General features: G+C 45.7%; 1 protein-coding gene across 1 annotated transcript in view; it reads right to left on the minus strand.

Annotated features, from left to right (window-relative positions):
- The window catches only part of FBXO15 (F-box protein 15), a 28,694-nt gene extending 11,730 nt beyond the window's left edge, over positions 1-16,964 (minus strand). Inside the window, exons 1-6 of the mRNA XM_066625062.1 lie at positions 16,700-16,964; positions 14,723-14,842; positions 12,455-12,559; positions 3,071-3,298; positions 2,476-2,685; positions 1,634-1,763 (exon numbers count right to left, since the gene is read on the minus strand). Coding sequence (XP_066481159.1) covers positions 1,634-1,763; positions 2,476-2,685; positions 3,071-3,298; positions 12,455-12,559; positions 14,723-14,842; positions 16,700-16,869 — 963 coding nt within the window. The 5' untranslated portion in view covers positions 16,870-16,964. The remainder of the gene's footprint in view (positions 1-1,633; positions 1,764-2,475; positions 2,686-3,070; positions 3,299-12,454; positions 12,560-14,722; positions 14,843-16,699) is intronic.
- Between the last annotated feature and the right edge of the window lie 2,071 nt (positions 16,965-19,035).

The following is a 19,035-nucleotide window of genomic DNA, read 5'->3' on the forward strand; positions in this document are numbered from 1 at the left end:
GACAAACTGGGGTGTGATCTCTCTGCAGCCAGACAAAGATCAAGAGGCAGAAGGTATTTTCAGGTATCCACGCTTCATAATGGCTTATTTAAAAAAAAAAAATATGGACACAGAACAGCTGCTCCGTAGAGAAATTGATGCACAGCCTCTGAAGCAAAATATCTAATGCAGTCATTCTTATTTTCAGAAATATTTTTCTTTAACCCACTCAAACCAAAGATGAGGAAAATGAAAGGCACAGAGATAAAGGGACAGAAGCATTAGAACAAGAGAAGTTACATCTGTTTACCTGAAAGGAGTAAGAGTTAGGAAGCCATTACAGGTGCCCCCCACCCCGTATCCATGGGAGATAGGTTGGGAATACTAAAAACTGCAGATTGCAGTGAACCCTACAAAAAGAGGTTCAAAAATCCCCCTATCACACCAGAAACTTACCTGTCTGTGACTGCAGTCCTCCTGTCATTTTTTCTTGTGTCTTGCTGACCCTGATGTCAACTAATACTAGCAGTAAGCACGCACAGGAAGCAGGTTGGGGGGCTGAAAAGAACATGATGCTAAGCTCTATGAAAAGCAACTGTTTTTTTTCAGCCCCCCAACTCTCTTTCTGCGAGTGCTTCCTGTTGGCATTTGTAGAAAGCAAAGAGCCAATAAGACACAGGGACAGGGGGACTGAAATTACAGGAAGATAAGTATTTTGCACAACGGGGGAGATTTTTTTAAATAGCTGATAACTGAAACCGTGGATATGAGATCTGTGGATACTAGGGATGCCTGTATTTATTTTTCTAAAACATTTATATTCCCAGCAAGGAAGCTTGAGACAGCTTAAAAGTTTAAGAACAATCAATAAAAACATTAAATAAAGAGGCTGAGATAGTTGTTATAAATGGATAGAATGCACAAGGAAGGTATTTTAGTCACAAGGCTAAAGTCACAAACTGGTGGAAGGTGTGCACAGGATCACTGACATGCTTGTTTCTTTTCAGTACCTCCACTTCCTCCTTCCTTTCTATATTTATTAAAACAAAAAATGAAGGAGAATATGTATGAACAACATGGGCAATTTGCATAAAGTGACAACACTAACTTGATATTTCATACATTGCTCAGTCAATGTGCATAATCTTTTCCCACATGTTCCCTCACATCAGCTGAGCAGTCAGAAGTCAATATGGGTAACCAAGTCATACACATATTTGCTAGTTAAAATATTACCCACTTAGGGAACACACACATTCAAAGGGCACTCTACAATGAATTCACTGTTGTCTAATGTCAGTTGGCAATTCTCCGTATTAACTTAGCAATGTGAAAAATCTCTGGCCAAGGCTGTCAGTTTGTGTACACTATCCATGCCATCATGGGGCTATAGACATTTTGAATTTGCATAACCCCATCCTGCTGAGAAGGCAGAAAATCAACCTCAGCAAAATATAAGGTTAAATAAACACCATTAGAGTCAACAGATACATAAATTAAATTGTTTAGGCTTTGCTTTGTAACTATTTTTAAGGTTGTAAATCACCTGGAATTTACTTTTTACAAAAAGTAGCATACAAATTTATGTTCAGAGAAATAAACAGCATGATTTTCAAGAAGCCATAAAAATCCTGCTAGGAGAGAATGATCTTACCTTCCACATTCCTATCAAGAGTCCTTGATCAAAACGATAAAGTTCAACAAGCTTGTCAGAACCAATCTTCTTTGCATGTTCAGTCACATTAGTCAACTCATATTCAGAAATTAAGGAACGGTGCCAAGGTCTTTAAAGCAACATCAAGAAACATAAGCAGGTATAGCTAAAATGGATATTCAACAACTTGACTGCATGGCACACTAAAAGCAGCTACTTGTATTTATAATTTGTTCTTGGAACAATCTTTCTACTGTCCTGAAGAGGTGATAACCTTCCTTCACTTCTGGATGCTAACCATTCTTTTTCCCTTTCAAGTCTAAGGTTGCGATCTTATACACACTTAGCTGAGAGTTAAGTCCCATGAAACACTGAGACTTATTCCTGAGTGAACATGTATAGGATTGCACTGTAATTCTATAAGAGAAGCAGCATGAAATGCTCCTTATTTTCCCCTGCAATGTGTGCATGACTGTAAGATACACACTGAGCACAATCACAAATTCCACTTTCCTTGAAGTCCTCAATGGCATCAAGGGAAACAGTGGCTATATGCAAACCTCTTTGCCTTTCTTCTACAATGCATCAAGGCAAATACCCTATATAACAGAAAGGAGATAAGACAATTCCCATGCAGCCTGGCATGGCACTGCAGTACAATTATTAAACTGTCACTGGCAAGTATGTAATCTATAAACTGGAATGCTACTGTTAAGTGCTCTTCCATAAGTAGTCACGGGAAAACAAGAATTCTGAATAAACTGTGTCAATAAATAATTCATTAGTGAACTTCAATGACTTTCACACCAGATGCCAGAAAAAAGAACTTTAAATTAACTTACCCATTCTTAAGGCAAACTTTACCCTCACCTAGAAGTACTGGTGTCACTCCACATAATTGCAAACTTGACAAGGTGTCTAAACAAGGCCACTGCGTACTATACCAACATACTGTAACAGACATCTCATTAAAAGACATGTCTGACTGATCTGTTACAAGCTCCTTTCCATTTCTATCCTTCAGTATTATCACCCATCTTAAACCAGAGCTCCTGTTATTAAAAAAGGAAAAGATAAAATAAAAATTTTAGACTGCCACATGACCATTTCTAGATGTAGTTATACACGTGCTAAAATTACACATGAGAAAAGTACATTTTCCCTTTTTTTCCTGAAATGGAGAAAAACAAAAGTAATTTCCCCAAGACATTGTCTCTACATGCAAAACGTAAACCTGACAAAATATTCACAGCTATTGTTACATTTGAATTCATTCTTGTTTCCATCTCATAACTAAAAATTAATCATGCTAGCACACATTCTAATGGTTCTTTAGAACTGTCTTCAATTTACTCACAAATAAGAGAGGTAAATACTATATAGTTAATATAGTAAATAGTTTCCTGCAGGCAACACATTTCATAAAATATAACTTACTTGATAGCTTCTTTGGTTTTAAGTGGAAGGCCAGTATTGGCATTTATGGGCTTCAAAAGCTGAATTGTTTTAGCTTTGCCAGCACCTATTTTTCTTGTAATGTACTCTTTCTTCCAATATCCTAAGCCAGGAAGACTCAAAGAGACAGCCGATTCCTGGACAGATTCAGTCCCCCATTGCTTTCTTTTAGGAGGAAAACACCTGGAGTATATTTTGAACCAGATCACACTGGGAGGGTTGGGAGAGAACACACACACAAAGCATAATGATACTCCAGTACTTGAAAGAACTTTAAAATATAAGGGGAAAGCCTTTATCTTGACAATTCTCTAGAGCAGTGGTTCTCGCACATTTAGCACAGGAACCCACTTTTTAGAATGAGAATCTTTCAGGACCCACTGGAAATGAGGTCATGACCAGAAGTGATATCATCAAGCAGGAAATTTTTTTTAACAATCCTAGGCTGCAATCCTACCCACGCTTACCCAGGAGTAAGTCCCACTGACTATCATTAAAAGAATATACACAGTAGCTTGTTAAAAGTACAGGTCTGTAACATTTCCCCAAATGCAGTCACATACAGGTAGCATCAAGTCTAATATACTAAAAATAAAATATTGAAATAAAAGGGGACCCACCTGAAATTGGCTCACAACCCACCTAGTGGGTCCCAACCCACAGTTTGAGAAACACTGCTCTAGAAATGAAAGCATTAAAAAAAAAATCAAGTGGGCCTGATATTCAACACTTTTTAAATTTAAATACAAGAGATATAATCCCTTCTTCAACTGAAACCAGTGGCAAAACCTTCACTGATAATGAAGCTGCACTACACACTCATTTAATCGGCACCCAGTACCCAGTTTTACACAGTTCTCTATTAGCGCTGATACACTGAATTTGACTGCTAAAGGATGAATGCACCACATTATTTATTCATTCTTCCAATTTAGATTCTCTCACTCCTTCAAGAAAGCCTCAGGGTGGAGGAGGAGGAACCAACAGTGGAGGAACAGACATGTCCCCAGGAGCTCCTGGGAGTTTGTTTTCCCCCAAATACTGCATGTCTGAAGAGGACCTGAAGATCTTTGTTAGATCTATATCGATGCAGGTATCTGAGAAACTGAAAGCCCGACCGGTGGGGGCGGGGCTTTCTTCTCAGAGGAATCTAACCGTTTGTGACAGTATTGGGGGAGGTGCAGTGATCTGCAATCAAGCTGCTGGCTCCGTGCTGAGATGCCATATGGAGAGAAAAAAAGTGTGTAAAGTTTAAGCTAGAAATTTAAGATAAGCAAGTGTTAATATTGTCCTTGGCTTTGATTGACTGATTTGGCTAAAAGCCCTGGATATATTGGAGGCGTTAACGAGAGACTTTTTAAGGAGATTGAAAGTGCTCTTTTTCTTTGTCGTGGAATAAATTGGTGGTAGATTATAATTACAACTATAACTTGGGTATGAACTAAAATCCAGAATTATTCTTAGACATAATTGGATATAAATATAATTCTCATTAGATTTGAAAGAGCTTTGTTTTCTCTCCACCAGAGACAGTATGAGACTGTTTTCTTTCTATTTGTTTTTCTCTCCATTAACCGCACTGGACTGTTATCTGCAAGAAGTATGTAAGGAATGTGGATGGCAGAGTAGTAATGCCGTGGTGGAAGTGAGGAGAATAATATGTTGTGGACATCTAGCGGACTAGAGAAAAATTGCAAAACGGACTCTATTCCAGAAATGTGGATACAAAAAATCTTGATTAATACAGAAAGATTGCTTGTTATGGAGCGACAACAGCTGAATTGGTCCTCGCAGATTCAAGCCAGTCTGGAGACTCTTTCCCAACAGATAGATGCCTGTAAGGAACAATTGGAAGATGTGAAGAAACAAGTAGAAGATAAATAAGGGAGTGAAAAAGCGGACAAGGAGGAAAATCAACAGGGTGAACAACAGGACGAAGAAGTGGCGCTGACGGAGATCAAGAAAGATAAGATGGACAGAGTAACAGGAGTGCACAAATCACAAAATTTGTTGGAACAAGAAGGAGAAAATATATCCCAGTTAACTGGAAGAATTAATACACCCTATATAAGAAAGTGTGGATTTATCAGATTCTGTCAAAGAGATTGGAAGAGATTGGAAGAGATGAGCATTGGAAGGGCCCATCAAGCCCAGCTGGGGGTCTGGCTGGCTGGCTGGCTGGCTGGCTGAGGGGTGGAGTTTGCAAGCTTGTCCACCTGCTTGCCTGATTGCTTTCCTCCTCCCTTCCCCTGGCAGGTACTTACATCAGTGCTGGGCTCGCCAGAGGCAGCATTGGAAGGGCCCATCAAGCCCAGCTGGGGGTCTGGCTGGCTGGCTGGCTGGCTGAGGGGTGGAGTTTGCAAGCTTGTCCACCTGCTTGCCTGATTGCTTTCCTCCTCCCTTCCCCTGGCAGGTACTTACATCAGTGCTGGGCTCGCCAGAGGCAGCATTGGAAGGGCCCATCAAGCCCAGCTGGGGGTCTGGCTGGCTGGCTGGCTGGCTGGCTGAGGGGTGGAGTTTGCAAGCTTGTCCACCTGCTTGCCTGATTGCTTTCCTCCTCCCTTCCCCTGGCAGGTACTTACATCAGTGCTGGGCTCGCCAGAGGCAGCATTGGAAGGGCCCATCAAGCCCAGCTGGGGGTCTGGCTGGCTGGCTGGCTGGCTGGCTGAGGGGTGGAGTTTGCAAGCTTGTCCACCTGCTTGCCTGATTGCTTTCCTCCTCCCTTCCCCTGGCAGGTACTTACATCAGTGCTGGGCTCGCCAGAGGCAGCATTGGAAGGGCCCATCAAGCCCAGCTGGGGGTCTGGCTGGCTGGCTGGCTGGCTGGCTGAGGGGTGGAGTTTGCAAGCTTGTCCACCTGCTTGCCTGATTGCTTTCCTCCTCCCTTCCCCTGGCAGGTACTTACATCAGTGCTGGGCTCGCCAGAGGCAGCATTGGAAGGGCCCATCAAGCCCAGCTGGGGGTCTGGCTGGCTGGCTGGCTGGCTGGCTGAGGGGTGGAGTTTGCAAGCTTGTCCACCTGCTTGCCTGATTGCTTTCCTCCTCCCTTCCCCTGGCAGGTACTTACATCAGTGCTGGGCTCGCCAGAGGCAGCATTGGAAGGGCCCATCAAGCCCAGCTGGGGGTCTGGCTGGCTGGCTGGCTGGCTGGCTGAGGGGTGGAGTTTGCAAGCTTGTCCACCTGCTTGCCTGATTGCTTTCCTCCTCCCTTCCCCTGGCAGGTACTTACATCAGTGCTGGGCTCGCCAGAGGCAGCATTGGAAGGGCCCATCAAGCCCAGCTGGGGGTCTGGCTGGCTGGCTGGCTGGCTGGCTGAGGGGTGGAGTTTGCAAGCTTGTCCACCTGCTTGCCTGATTGCTTTCCTCCTCCCTTCCCCTGGCAGGTACTTACATCAGTGCTGGGCTCGCCAGAGGCAGCATTGGAAGGGCCCATCAAGCCCAGCTGGGGGTCTGGCTGGCTGGCTGGCTGGCTGGCTGAGGGGTGGAGTTTGCAAGCTTGTCCACCTGCTTGCCTGATTGCTTTCCTCCTCCCTTCCCCTGGCAGGTACTTACATCAGTGCTGGGCTCGCCAGAGGCAGCATTGGAAGGGCCCATCAAGCCCAGCTGGGGGTCTGGCTGGCTGGCTGGCTGGCTGGCTGAGGGGTGGAGTTTGCAAGCTTGTCCACCTGCTTGCCTGATTGCTTTCCTCCTCCCTTCCCCTGGCAGGTACTTACATCAGTGCTGGGCTCGCCAGAGGCAGCATTGGAAGGGCCCATCAAGCCCAGCTGGGGGTCTGGCTGGCTGGCTGGCTGGCTGGCTGAGGGGTGGAGTTTGCAAGCTTGTCCACCTGCTTGCCTGATTGCTTTCCTCCTCCCTTCCCCTGGCAGGTACTTACATCAGTGCTGGGCTCGCCAGAGGCAGCATTGGAAGGGCCCATCAAGCCCAGCTGGGGGTCTGGCTGGCTGGCTGGCTGGCTGGCTGAGGGGTGGAGTTTGCAAGCTTGTCCACCTGCTTGCCTGATTGCTTTCCTCCTCCCTTCCCCTGGCAGGTACTTACATCAGTGCTGGGCTCGCCAGAGGCGCGAGCCGAAGGGCAAGAGCCAAAGGGCTCTTAGCCTGGGGCTCGTGCCCGGAAGATCTGCTGCCATCTTGAACAGGGTCCAATCAACAGTCGTCGGAGATTCTCCCCTTTTGTTTGAGGCTGGGGAGAGTGGAGCAATAGTTATTTTAATAGCCGAGGATCTGCCTGCAGGCCAGTCTCAGAAGGTGGGCCTCGCCACATGTCTGTTCACTTGGGAGGGAGCTCAGGGGAAGGGAAGGGTGCCACTATCAAGAGTGTGACGGGCCAGGGGAGATATGGTGGTGGGGGTCGGACAGGCCATTACAGGAGAAGGAGAGTTCATCGTAGGCAGATTATCTCCCCTTCTGGTCCTTCCCTCAATTCTCGGGTACTTGGTGGTCCTGGCGGTGAGTCCCTGGATCTGAAGCTGCTGCTTTTGAATGCCAGGTCGGTGAATAACAAGACCTGTATCATCCGGGATGTGATCCTGGATGAGAAAGCCGACCTGGTATGCATTACAGAGACCTGGTTGGACGGGGAGGGAGGCGTTAGTCTCTCTGAACTGTGTCCGCCAGGTTTCCAGGTGTTGCAGCAGCCAAGATTGCAGGGACGGGGAGGGGGAGTTGCAATGGTCTATCGTGAGTCCATCTCCCTTACCAGGTGCCCTGTCCAGCAGTTTGCCGGGTTCGAGTGCCTGCATGTTGTGTTGAGAGGACCGGACAGGATTGGGATTCTGTTGGTGTACCGCCCGCCCTGCTGCCCAACAGTCTCCCTGCCTGAGCTGACTGGAGTGATCTCGGGGGTGGCATTGAAGGCCCCCCGCCTGTTAGTGCTGGGGGACTTCAATGTTCATGCCGAGGCCCCTGTGGCAGGTGCAGCTCAGGATTTCATGGCTGCCATGACAACCATGGGCCTGTCCCAGAAGATCTGGGCCCCGACACATACAGCAGGACACGTGTTGGACCTGGTGTTTACAGCTGGGCATGGGGGCAATGATCTGGAGGTAGAGGAGATCAACATCACTCCGTTGTCATGGACAGATCATTTCCTGGTAGGGTTTAGGCTTGTTGCGACTTCCTACCTCCGCAGAGGCGGGGGACCGTTTTCTATGGTCCGCCCCCGGAGGCTAATGGATCCTGAAGGCTTCCTGAGGGCCCTGGGGGATTTTCCCACTGCCAAGACTGGTGCCTCATCTGTGTCCCTGGTCGACCTCTGGAATGGGGAAATGTCCAGGGCTGTGGATGAGATTGCTCCGGAGCGACCTCTGCCACGCCGCAGACTCGGAGCAGCTCCTTGGTTCACTGAGGAGCTGCGAACGATGAAGCGGCAGGGCAGGCGTCTAGAGCGACGGTGGCAGAAAACTCATGATGAATCCGATCGGACACGGAGTAGAGCTCATTATAGAGCCTACTCCGTGGCGGTGGTAGCAGCGAAGAGATCGTTCTTCTCTGCTACCATTGCGTCTGCTGATAGCCGTCCGGCAGAGCTGTTCCGTGTGGTGCGGGGCCTCCTCCATCAGGCCCCGCCAGTGGACCAGGAGGAATACACGGTCAGCCGCTGTGACGTGCTTGCCCAACACTTTGCAGATAAAATTGATCGTATTCGTCGCGACTTGGATGCCACATTGACAATGTCTGTTGATGTCCCCTTGGCAACTGCTTGTCCAGTATTGTGGGATTCTTTTCAGCTTGTGCAGCCTGAGGATGTGGACAGACTCCTTTGGAGTGTGAGGCCGTCTGCCTGCCTGCTTGACCCTTGCCCAGCTTGGCTGATTAGAGCGGCCCGGGGGGGACTGGCTGAGTGGACGGGGAGGGTGGTCAACTCTTCTTTGATGGAGGGGACATTGCCGCTCGCCTTGAAGCAGGCAGTGGTTCGCCCCCTCCTGAAGAAGCCCTCCCTGGATTCCACTGTGTTGAATAACTATCGGCCAGTCTCCAACATCCTGTTTCTGGGCAAGGTAATTGAGCGGGTAGTGGCGTCCCAACTCCAGAGGGTCTTGGATGAAGCGGATTATCTGGATCCTTTTCAATCTGGTTTCAGACCGGGCTTTGGGACGGAAACTGCCTTGGTCGCCTTGGTGGATGACCTACGCCGGGGACTGGACAGGGGGAGTGCGTCCCTGTTGGTCCTGCTGGACCTCTCGGCGGCTTTCGATACCATCGACCATGGTATCCTTCTGGGCCGATTGGCCGAGTTGGGAGTTGGAGGCACTGTTTTGCGGTGGTTCCGCTCCTACTTGGAGGGTCGGTCCCAGATGGTGGTGCTGGGGGATGCCTGTTCGACACCCTGGCCCTTGAGGTGCGGGGTGCCGCAGGGTTCAATTCTGTCCCCCATGCTATTTAATATCTACATGAAACCGCTGGGAGAGGTCATCCGGGGGTTTGGAGTGAGGTGTCATCAATATGCTGATGACACCCAGCTCTATCTCTCCTTTCCTCCAGACTCCAAGGTGGCGGTTGAGGGCCTGGAGCGCTGTCTGGAAGCAGTGAGGATCTGGATGGGGGCTAACAAGCTGAAATTAAATCCGGATAAGACAGAGGCTCTCCTGGTTCGGAAATCCTCGATGCAGGTGCTGGATTATCAACTTGCTCTGAATGGGGTTGCACTCCCTCTGAAGGAGCAGGTTCGCAGCTTGGGGGTCCTCCTGGATTCGCAGCTGCTCCTGGATTCCCAGGTGGCAGCTGTGGCTAGGGGGGCCTTTGCTCAGCTTCGGCTGGTGCACCAGCTGCGACCGTACTTGGATCGTGCAGACCTGGCCACGGTGATCCATGCCACGGTGACATCGAGGTTAGATTACTGTAACGCGCTCTATGTGGGGCTGCCCCTGAAGACGGTTCGGAAACTACAATTAGTACAGAATGCGGCGGCCCGTGTGGTCACCGGAGCCAGGCGGTTTGACTCTGTCAGCCCGCTTCTCCGGGGGCTGCATTGGCTGCCCATTCGTTTCCGGGCCCAATTCAAGGTGCTGGTTTTGACCTTTAAAGCCCTATACTGCTCTGGGCCAGGATATCTTAGAGACCACCTACTCCCGTACAATCCGGCTCGCCATCTCAGGTCATCAGAGAAGGCCTTTTTGCAAGTGCCGCCACCCAAGGAGGTCCGGGGGGTGGCTGCAAGAAATAGGGCCTTCTCGGTAGTGGCACCAACATTATGGAACTCCCTTCCCCTTGACTTGAGAATGGCTCCCTCTCTTGAGAGCTTTCGGCGAGGCCTGAAAACACTGTTGTTTAAACAAGCCTTCTGATTTCTGGCCTTCTTAACTTTTTATACATCTTTTAGTTTTACAGGCTTGATTCCTCGGTGATCTGCTCTTTTACTCTTTTAATCTGACTACTGTTTTTATGGCCCTGTAGTGTGTTTTTAAATGTTTTTATCTGTTTGTATTAATGTTTTTTAAATTCTATTGTTTTTAATATGTTGTTAGCCGCCCTGGGTCCCGTTAGGGAGAAGGGCGGGATAAAAATAAAGTTTTATTATTATTATTATTATATTACAGGAGAAAAAATGGAAAGAAAGAAAAAGAACCCTGAGGGGTAATCTGAGGGTTAAAGAAAATTGGAGGATTTATTCAGCTAATAACAATGGCCCAAATTTATTTGAAGAAAAAAAAAAAGAATACGTATGAAATTGATAAATATGAATTAGAATGTATGGAAAAAAATATAGCTGGAAATGTAAATGTGTGGAAGAATTGTTTTATATGTGGTTATTATGTCAAAGAAAAAAAGTGTAATTAGATTGGAGTTGAAACAGCTGAGGTGATAATTTTGGTAATTAGATTATTTTGTTTTAATATTAATGAGCAATTGAAGTTAGTTTACACTTGGTAGAAATTGAATATTTAGAAAATATAGTATAGGGCATTAGGGAAAATTTATTGCATATTATATAAATAAATGGTTAAATCAATAAGAGGTAGAAATAGATGAGTAAGTAGATTAGGATAATATGATTAATTAGTAATTGTATATGGTATTTAGCATTCCTAAATGTATGTTATATGTTTGTATGTCTGTGTTTGTTAATTAAAAAAATAAATAAATAATTTTTTTTAAAAAGAAAGCCTCAGGGTGACTAACAACAATTAAAAATAATAAAAGACAATCAGTCCAATCTAATACAATTAATTAAAAATTAAAAACAGCACAAATCATTACTAATCTATAACAGTAGCAAGACCCAGGAAAACTTCACTTGCCTAGTAAGCTGCCCCTGTCCTAGATCATAAAGGATATCACAGTCTATCTAAAATCCAAATCAAGCAGGTCTAGAGACTCATAATGAGGTCAACATCACAGAGAATCTCCGGTCTTTTATCAGTTAACTAGTATCTAACAACATTGGTACTTGAGTATGGCAGAAAGAGGGAATCATTGGCTAGAACTATGCTCTACAGCACCTGGTGCCAAACCCCAACCTGCAGTCCAGATCCTATGCCTGTTATGAACCTTTCCTCTGAGTGCATGGAGCTTACCATTCCACTGGGGAGCCACATATCTTCCTTACCAATCCTTCCTTCCCAGCTAGCCACTTCCATGTTCCAATGTACCAGCAGCCTTTGCATCCTGATTTCTGGGCAGACGCACCTGCCCAGAGCAACGTTTGCGGGATATCAGGAAGGAAGATATGTGACTCTCCTGCAGAACGGTAAACTCTGCTTGTGTTGTGGAAAGGATTTTTGGCCCACAGGTCTCCAGTTTGGAGACCACTGCTCTAGTCTACTGCATAACTCATCTAATAGCTGAAGCCAGCATTCTTCAGATTACTGGCTACCTCTATGCAAAAAATGCTCCAGTCCTCTGCTCCTACAAGATCAGACCAATCGCTCAGACTGAGATTTGCCTTCCCTGTTCTAGAAATTGATCTTCAGCCTGTCTTTGACCAAACCTCTTACCATCCAATTCTCATCTACCTAATCCAGAACCTGACCAACAGCTCATTATCTATGTCTCTTCCTTTGGTCTTCCAATTCTTCTCCATTTATTCCAATACCAGACCACTAGCCTATTTTTGATCAGGTCTTCCACCTCTGGTACCTTGATCTTTGTCTGGTTGCAGAGAGATCAGACCAGTCTGTCCTGATTCTTTTAGGGCTTGACAGAGTGAAATTAAACCTGAGTAATTCACACCTGCTTTCTCTCATATTCTGAGGCAGATCACATTCTGAGTGACACAAAATGCTACACAGTTGAACAGTGTTCTCAAGTAGATGCTACAAACTGTAGGAAAAAATGGGACAACTATTTCTTTTCCCCAGACAACTGAATATATGTTAGGAGGTTATACGGATGGATTTCATGTTAATTACTGCCTATGCCTCTCTATCCCTTACTTGTCATTGGACAGATGATAAAAACGTTTATTCACACAGCCAGAACACAGCAGGGACACAGCATCCAGATAGGAAAATATCTTCAGTAGTACCTCTGATGGCAAGCTGGAGGAAAAAGATCAAAGAACAACTTATTTGAGCAGAAATAGCAGCATCAAAGCATACAAAGCAAAAAATAACCTTCTCTACAGAAAAAAGTCAACTAAAGACATACATTACAACCCTGACAAACCCAAAGCTCAAAATATATATTTTATACAAAAAACTAAGCAAAAATGTCTCTCAAAAGCCCACCACCATATGCATTTGTATCTGTTATGTTATGTGAATTTCCCAGATGAGTCAAATCTACAAAAGAATGTTTTGTATTTGTATTTTTAAAAAATTGAATTGTGAGGAAAAAAAGAGGATATAAATTATGTCAAAGAAATGCATCTTTGCAATCTGCTCCTTTTAAGCAATTATCCAATCAGTTCTCGTTATCTGCTAGGGTTAGATTCTTGGAAAACCTAGTGTATATTGAATTAGCAGATACTGAATCATTGTGCCTATGGGGAAAATGGGGTTAGGTTCCAGAGGACCCTCTTCATCATACACTCTCTGAACCTTATGACCCTGAACCTTGTATTGAACTCTATGGGGCTGGATGATAGTGAGGGCTCATCAACACCTGATGTTTCCTCCTCTACGCTGCTATTCCTCAACTCATTGGACATTGCTGGCCCAGACACAAATGTGTCCAACAATTCTGCACATGCCAATCCCAATGCCCATTTGAAGTGGAAAACTGTCCCAATCCAGAAAACTTTTTAAAAAAGAGTATAATTGGTTGGACATGACTACCCAAACCCCCCTTGGCCAAATACAGTACTGTATACAGTCTTTCCTCTCTCCCTGCGTGGCACTGGCAATGCCTTCCGCTCACAAGGAGGACACTCTCTCTTCCTGCAACCTCTCTCTCCCTATTTGCCTACCTCTAGCTGCGCTGAGCTCCCTTCCACCCCAAATGCGCTGGCACAGAATTCACAGATAACGAGAACAGAGTCATGGATAATGAGAGGTAGGTGGAAATTCTGCCCCCACAGATAAACAAATTTGCAGATAGTGAATTCGCATATAAATAGAATTGACTATATCTACAGTACCAAAAATGCAGGGAACAGCAGTCATGAATCCAGAGAGCAAGGTATTTCTGCTGTTTCAAGAACACTAGAAAAAGTACTTTATACATAACGGGAACCCAGCTTTTTTTAACATGGAAAGGTTTCCTCCCCAAGGTTTGTCACTACAAAGAAACGTTGTTCTTGTAGTGGGTGTGGCCTCAACACATAACAGCACAAGGCTGGGACTTGCTCACATACTCATGCTGCCCCCCCCAACACATTTCCCCACAAAAGTGAATGCCTGAACAGGGCATGTATGCTATAATCATAGTGTAGAGTCACACCACCACCAGTTGCGTGCCTGCCATAGACCGGGACGGGGCAAAAGCCCCAAGCACCAGCCGCTGGGACCCCGAAGAAGCCTCTCTGAGGCTCCCAACGGGGGCGGAAATTGTGCATCCGGTTTGTCAGAAGAACAGTTTATAGCGCCAGGGAACTTCACAGAAGTTTCCCTGGCGTGGGAGGAGGCCACGTGAGGCTCTATGAGCCTCTGGTGAGTAGGGGGGGCGGATTTCTGCCTGGGGGCGGTGAAAGACCACGGGGGTCCCATCGCAGAACTCTGCCCTGGGCACGGGACTGTGGACATCTGCGGCTGCCCACCACATGGAAGCGTTTTTCAGTGGCCTCCCAACTGTTTCTCTAATATAAAAGTGTCCTTATAAGCCTCCTTACTAAAGTGATCAAAATGATATAGTTCATTATTACGCACACACACACACACACACAATCACACCTAAGACACACATATTCACCATTTATTATGGCTTTTGATGTACCATGACTTCAAGAACTCAGTTTAACATTCACAGTTCATGTTAAGAGAGCTATTCAGGCAGGCAGGCAAACTTTCACCTGAAGAAATTATTCATATCAACAGAAAACCAGTTTTTTGATTAAAGACTCTTTTACCTCTAGTTAAATATAAATATAAAAAGGTCTTAAGAACTTTTTATGAGCCTATATATATATATATATATATAGGGGACAACATTGCTAAGCACACTTGCAAAAGAGAAAGTAAGTGTGCTTGGCACTAGAACTCATTCAAACGTATCCAAATAAGCATGCTTCAGATCACACTATTAAACAACAACATATATTTTACCTGTCAATGCCTACTGTAGAATTTGACTTCATGGAAGATTTTTGACGTCTCCTGCAAATGTGCAACCCTTTGATTTCAGGGAGTGGCATACCCATAACAGCTGAGCATTCTGACATAGCACTAGAAAAAAAATTATGCCATCAAATGAAGACAACTGTAAAATATAATTAAGATATATAATTAAAATATAATCAAGAAGTGCACTCTGTCCATGTCACATTTATTTTCAACAGTCCTGCCTCTTGTACCTTTATCAACAGCTTAACACAGAGATGTTTAGCAGGTGAGGTTTTCCCTTGTATAGAAAGATGTTGTGAGAGAAGCTTTAAATGCACTGTTTGTGGGTTGTGCTGCTGCTAAAGGCAACAGGAGAAAGGCAGGGGGGAAAAAGCAGCAACCTTCACAGAGAGAAGATTCTTATTTAACACAGGAAGCAAGTCAAGTGGCTTTTCCCATTAGAAAAAGGTAAATAATACATGGGCATATTACAAGTAACTTCAAGGTTAGTATTATATTTATTTTTACTCACATGTATGGTTGACAGGTATTTTAGTATCAAAAGCACATACAGTACTTTGATGCAAGCGGGTGAAAATGTTATTAAGACTGCAACCTTGTACAATGACAATAAAGTATCTATCTAATTCTATGCACTCTTATCTGAGAAAAAATCTCAGTAAAAATGTATAGAATTGCACAGCAGGAGCTGTTGCACCCTAAAACTGTAGCATGATGGTAATTCCTCCCCCTCCTCTCACAGTTGCCTCCTGCAACCCCCCAAAATCCACTCCTGAAGGGCTCCCTTGGAAACTGTGACACAAGGGGACCGCCAAGGAAGAATCAGCATAAATCTCTCTCTCACCCACTCACTCCCCAGTAGTCAGAAGTGCCTGACATACAAATTAAGTTAGGGTAAAGCCAGTTGTTTAGCAACTGGAACACCAAACTCTTCCATTAGAAAATATGATCTTGCCTTAAATTTCTAAAAAATATTGTTTGTTAAAAAACTTGTGCACAGCAAAACACACAGGATTTTTTTATTTTTTTTTTTTTTTTGCATCATGGGTTGTAACCCATGTAGGAACTGGGTAAAGTTCCATTTACCCAGGATTTTCAAGTTTTAAGAAATTCCAAGGATTTTCAAGTTAATCACAACATAGTGATTTTTAGAAGAATTGGTAATACAGTACATGCTCTGTTTTATTCTGTGAAACACGTCTTTTTCAAACACTCAATTTATAAGTTTTAAAAATAAACTGTAAAGTCCTTCACTGAAGTACGTTTTACTTTAACAAAAAACAAAATAAAATAAAAAGTCAGGCTCAATAGTAAATTATGCAACAATAAAACATGTAAACATAGTACAGCTCTGAAAAGCAATAAGAATTGGAATTTGAACTCTCACCTTCCTATGCTGAGGGTGACATATGGTCAAAATGTTTTCAGGTGGCAACAAATTATGAGCCAATAATTTTGTACTGGCTATTTTTAAAAGTCTATGATGGCATACATGAACAGGTATGTTGCTATTTTTATTTCTTTTCATTATAGTCAATGGAGCTTACTCCCAGGTAAGTGTGGACAGGATGGCAGCATAAGGCAGAGACAGTGAATAGCCGGAAAGAACATGGAAGGGAACCAACAAGTCCCTGGGCACAAGCCTATGCATGTCTACTCCAAGGTAAGTCCCATTATAGCCAATGGAGCTTACTCCCAGGTAAGTGTGGATAAGTTTGCAGCACAAGGCAGCAGAGAGGGAGTGGTAAACATGGCTGGAAAGAACATGGGAGGGGGCCAAGAAGTGTCAGGGCACAGCCCCCTGCTCAGAAGTCAGTCCTACTGTGTTCTTTATGGGGCTTCCTCCCAGGTAGGGGGGGAGAGGATGGCAGCGCAACCCCACACACCACAGGCGGGGGGGCTCCAGCTCCTCCGAGAGGAGCCCCCGCCCCCAGGAGAGCCCAAGGCGCTCGTGGTTACCTCTCCCGCGCGGGGGGGGCACCCCCAAGCGAGCAGTCTCGGGCGGGAGGCAGGCCAGGTGGCCTCACTGGCCGTGGCGGCGCCAGCCTGAGGCCGCAGTGAGCGTCCCCCACCCGCCGCAAGAAACCCAGGCTCTGCTGCTTCAGAATCCAGCCCCGTCCCGTCGCCATGGCTACCGTCCCCGAGCATCAGCGCCGCAGAGCGCGCAGGTACAAGAAATCAAAAGTAGTCCCGCCCCGAAAGCCTCCGCCGGGCACTGCGAGCAGCGCTCCTCCTGCGCTCGTGCTGTTGCTGGGGGGCGTGGGCAGCCCCGGCGCGTGCCTGGTGTTTCTATTGGGCGAAACGACACAGGGCGCGCGCAGGAGAAAGCTCTCTTGCAGCCCAAGCCTGTCCACACTTTCCTGGGAGTAAGCCCCATTGACTCTGACGGGCTTACTTCTGAGTAGACACGCCTAGGATTGGGCTCTTGCGCTGCAATCTTGTCCACACTTTCCTGGGAGTAAGCCCCATTGACTCTGATGATGGTCTTGGGGCAAAAAAAAAAAAAAACACTTAAAAAAAGATGCTGAAACGTTTATCTCTCTGTACTGTGTTTACACTGAGGAGATCCTCCGTTTGCAGGGCAATCAGCAGCTACCTTACTAACTGCAGGAGCTCAGTTCTTTGCAGGGTAGTTACCAGCTACCTGATTTTTGAACAGCCTCAGGTATTGAGACAATTAGTTATCTCCGATCTTTCCATCTCCCATATTTTCATTGGAAGATGTGCAGGACTCACCAGAAATCAAGTTATGATCCACCAAGCAGGTCATGATGAGCCACAGTTTGAGAAATGCTGGCCTAAAGAGATTCCTTCTCCAGTTTCAACTTCAGAAAATGGCCACATTGGATTGAAATCCTATACTGTATACCAGGGGTGCACACACTTTTTTGGCTCGAGAGCTACTTTGAAACCCAGCAAGGCCCGGAGATCTAACAGAGTTTTTTTTTTTTTACAATGTTCACGCCATCATAACATATAACATTGATGTTGGTGTACCTTGAGCCCCACTGAGTATAACAGGACTTACTCCTGAGTAGACATGCCTAGGATTAGGCTGTGAGGCTGCAATCCTAGCCACACTTACCTGGGAGTAAGCCCCATTGAGTACAATGGGCTTTACTCCCAGCGTTTCCTCCCAGAGGCACCTGAAGGGGGGGGTCGGCACTCCGCAATCTACTCATTTTGCCTCGCGATCTACCGGTAGATCGCAATCCACCTATTGAGCACCCCTGCTGTATACCATTTACTTATGAATAAGTCCTCTTGAGCTGTATTGGACTGGCCTGAAGATGCACACACAGAGTCCTGCACTATCTTCAGCCGTTTCTGTCCAACGTTCCATATAGCAACAGGGATCAAATGTGTACACCTGTAAGCTGTGCAAAATTGGGTTAAACACCCACATTTGTTGTGGCTTATGTCATAATCTGTTTTAGTGCTTACATGCCTATGTAAAAGTTGAGTTCAATGGGGCTTACTCCTAGAGAAGTTGTGAATAGGATTTTAGCCTAAGGGCCCAATCCTATCCAATTTTTCCAGGGCCAGTGCAGCTGTACCAATGGGGCCTGTGCTTCATCCTGTGGTGGGGGGACAGTTGCATAGGCCTCCTCAAGGTATGGGAACATTTGTTCCCTTACCTTGGGGCTGCATTGTGGCTGCACCGGAGCTGGAAAGTTATATAGGACTGGGCATTAACTCTTTAAAGTACTGCAGGACTTTGCCGTTTCTTTGCAGTTTTCAATGGTTAGTCTTTCAGTAGCACTGTGTCATTGTGATCTGGAACATATTTATTTCAAATTAGTGCTGCAATCCTACACATGCTTACCTGGGAGTACTTCTCATTTAATTCATTGGTACTGTATTTATTTCTGAGTAAATACAAATAGGCTGGCCTGCATAGCCTGTTGATTCCAATGGGATATGCAGGGCAAGCTTTAGTGGGAATTACATTTTAAGAACATAAGAACAGCCCCACTGGATCAGGCCATAGGCCCATCTAGCCAAGCAAATGGGTACTGCAGGAGACTGTTGAGGCTGCTGAACCTGCAGAGAAGCCTCTGGGAGCTTAGAAGTGTCCAAAAATAAGAAAAAATTTTAAAAAATGGAGGTGCAGGGTTTTCATCACAACAGTGGCATAGCTAGAGGGGGTGCAAAGCACTAAGTTTTGCATGGAGCCTCACAGTGGCTCCCCTTCCCTTTGGAGGCATTCTGGGCGGTGGGAGCAAAACAGAGACCTGCATCCTAGTGTCTTCCCTTGCATCTGGGATTTTAAGGTAGCCTACTGCTAAAATCAG

This window comes from Tiliqua scincoides, chromosome 4 (genome assembly GCF_035046505.1).
Source record: "Tiliqua scincoides isolate rTilSci1 chromosome 4, rTilSci1.hap2, whole genome shotgun sequence".
NCBI lineage: Eukaryota > Metazoa > Chordata > Lepidosauria > Squamata > Scincidae > Tiliqua > Tiliqua scincoides.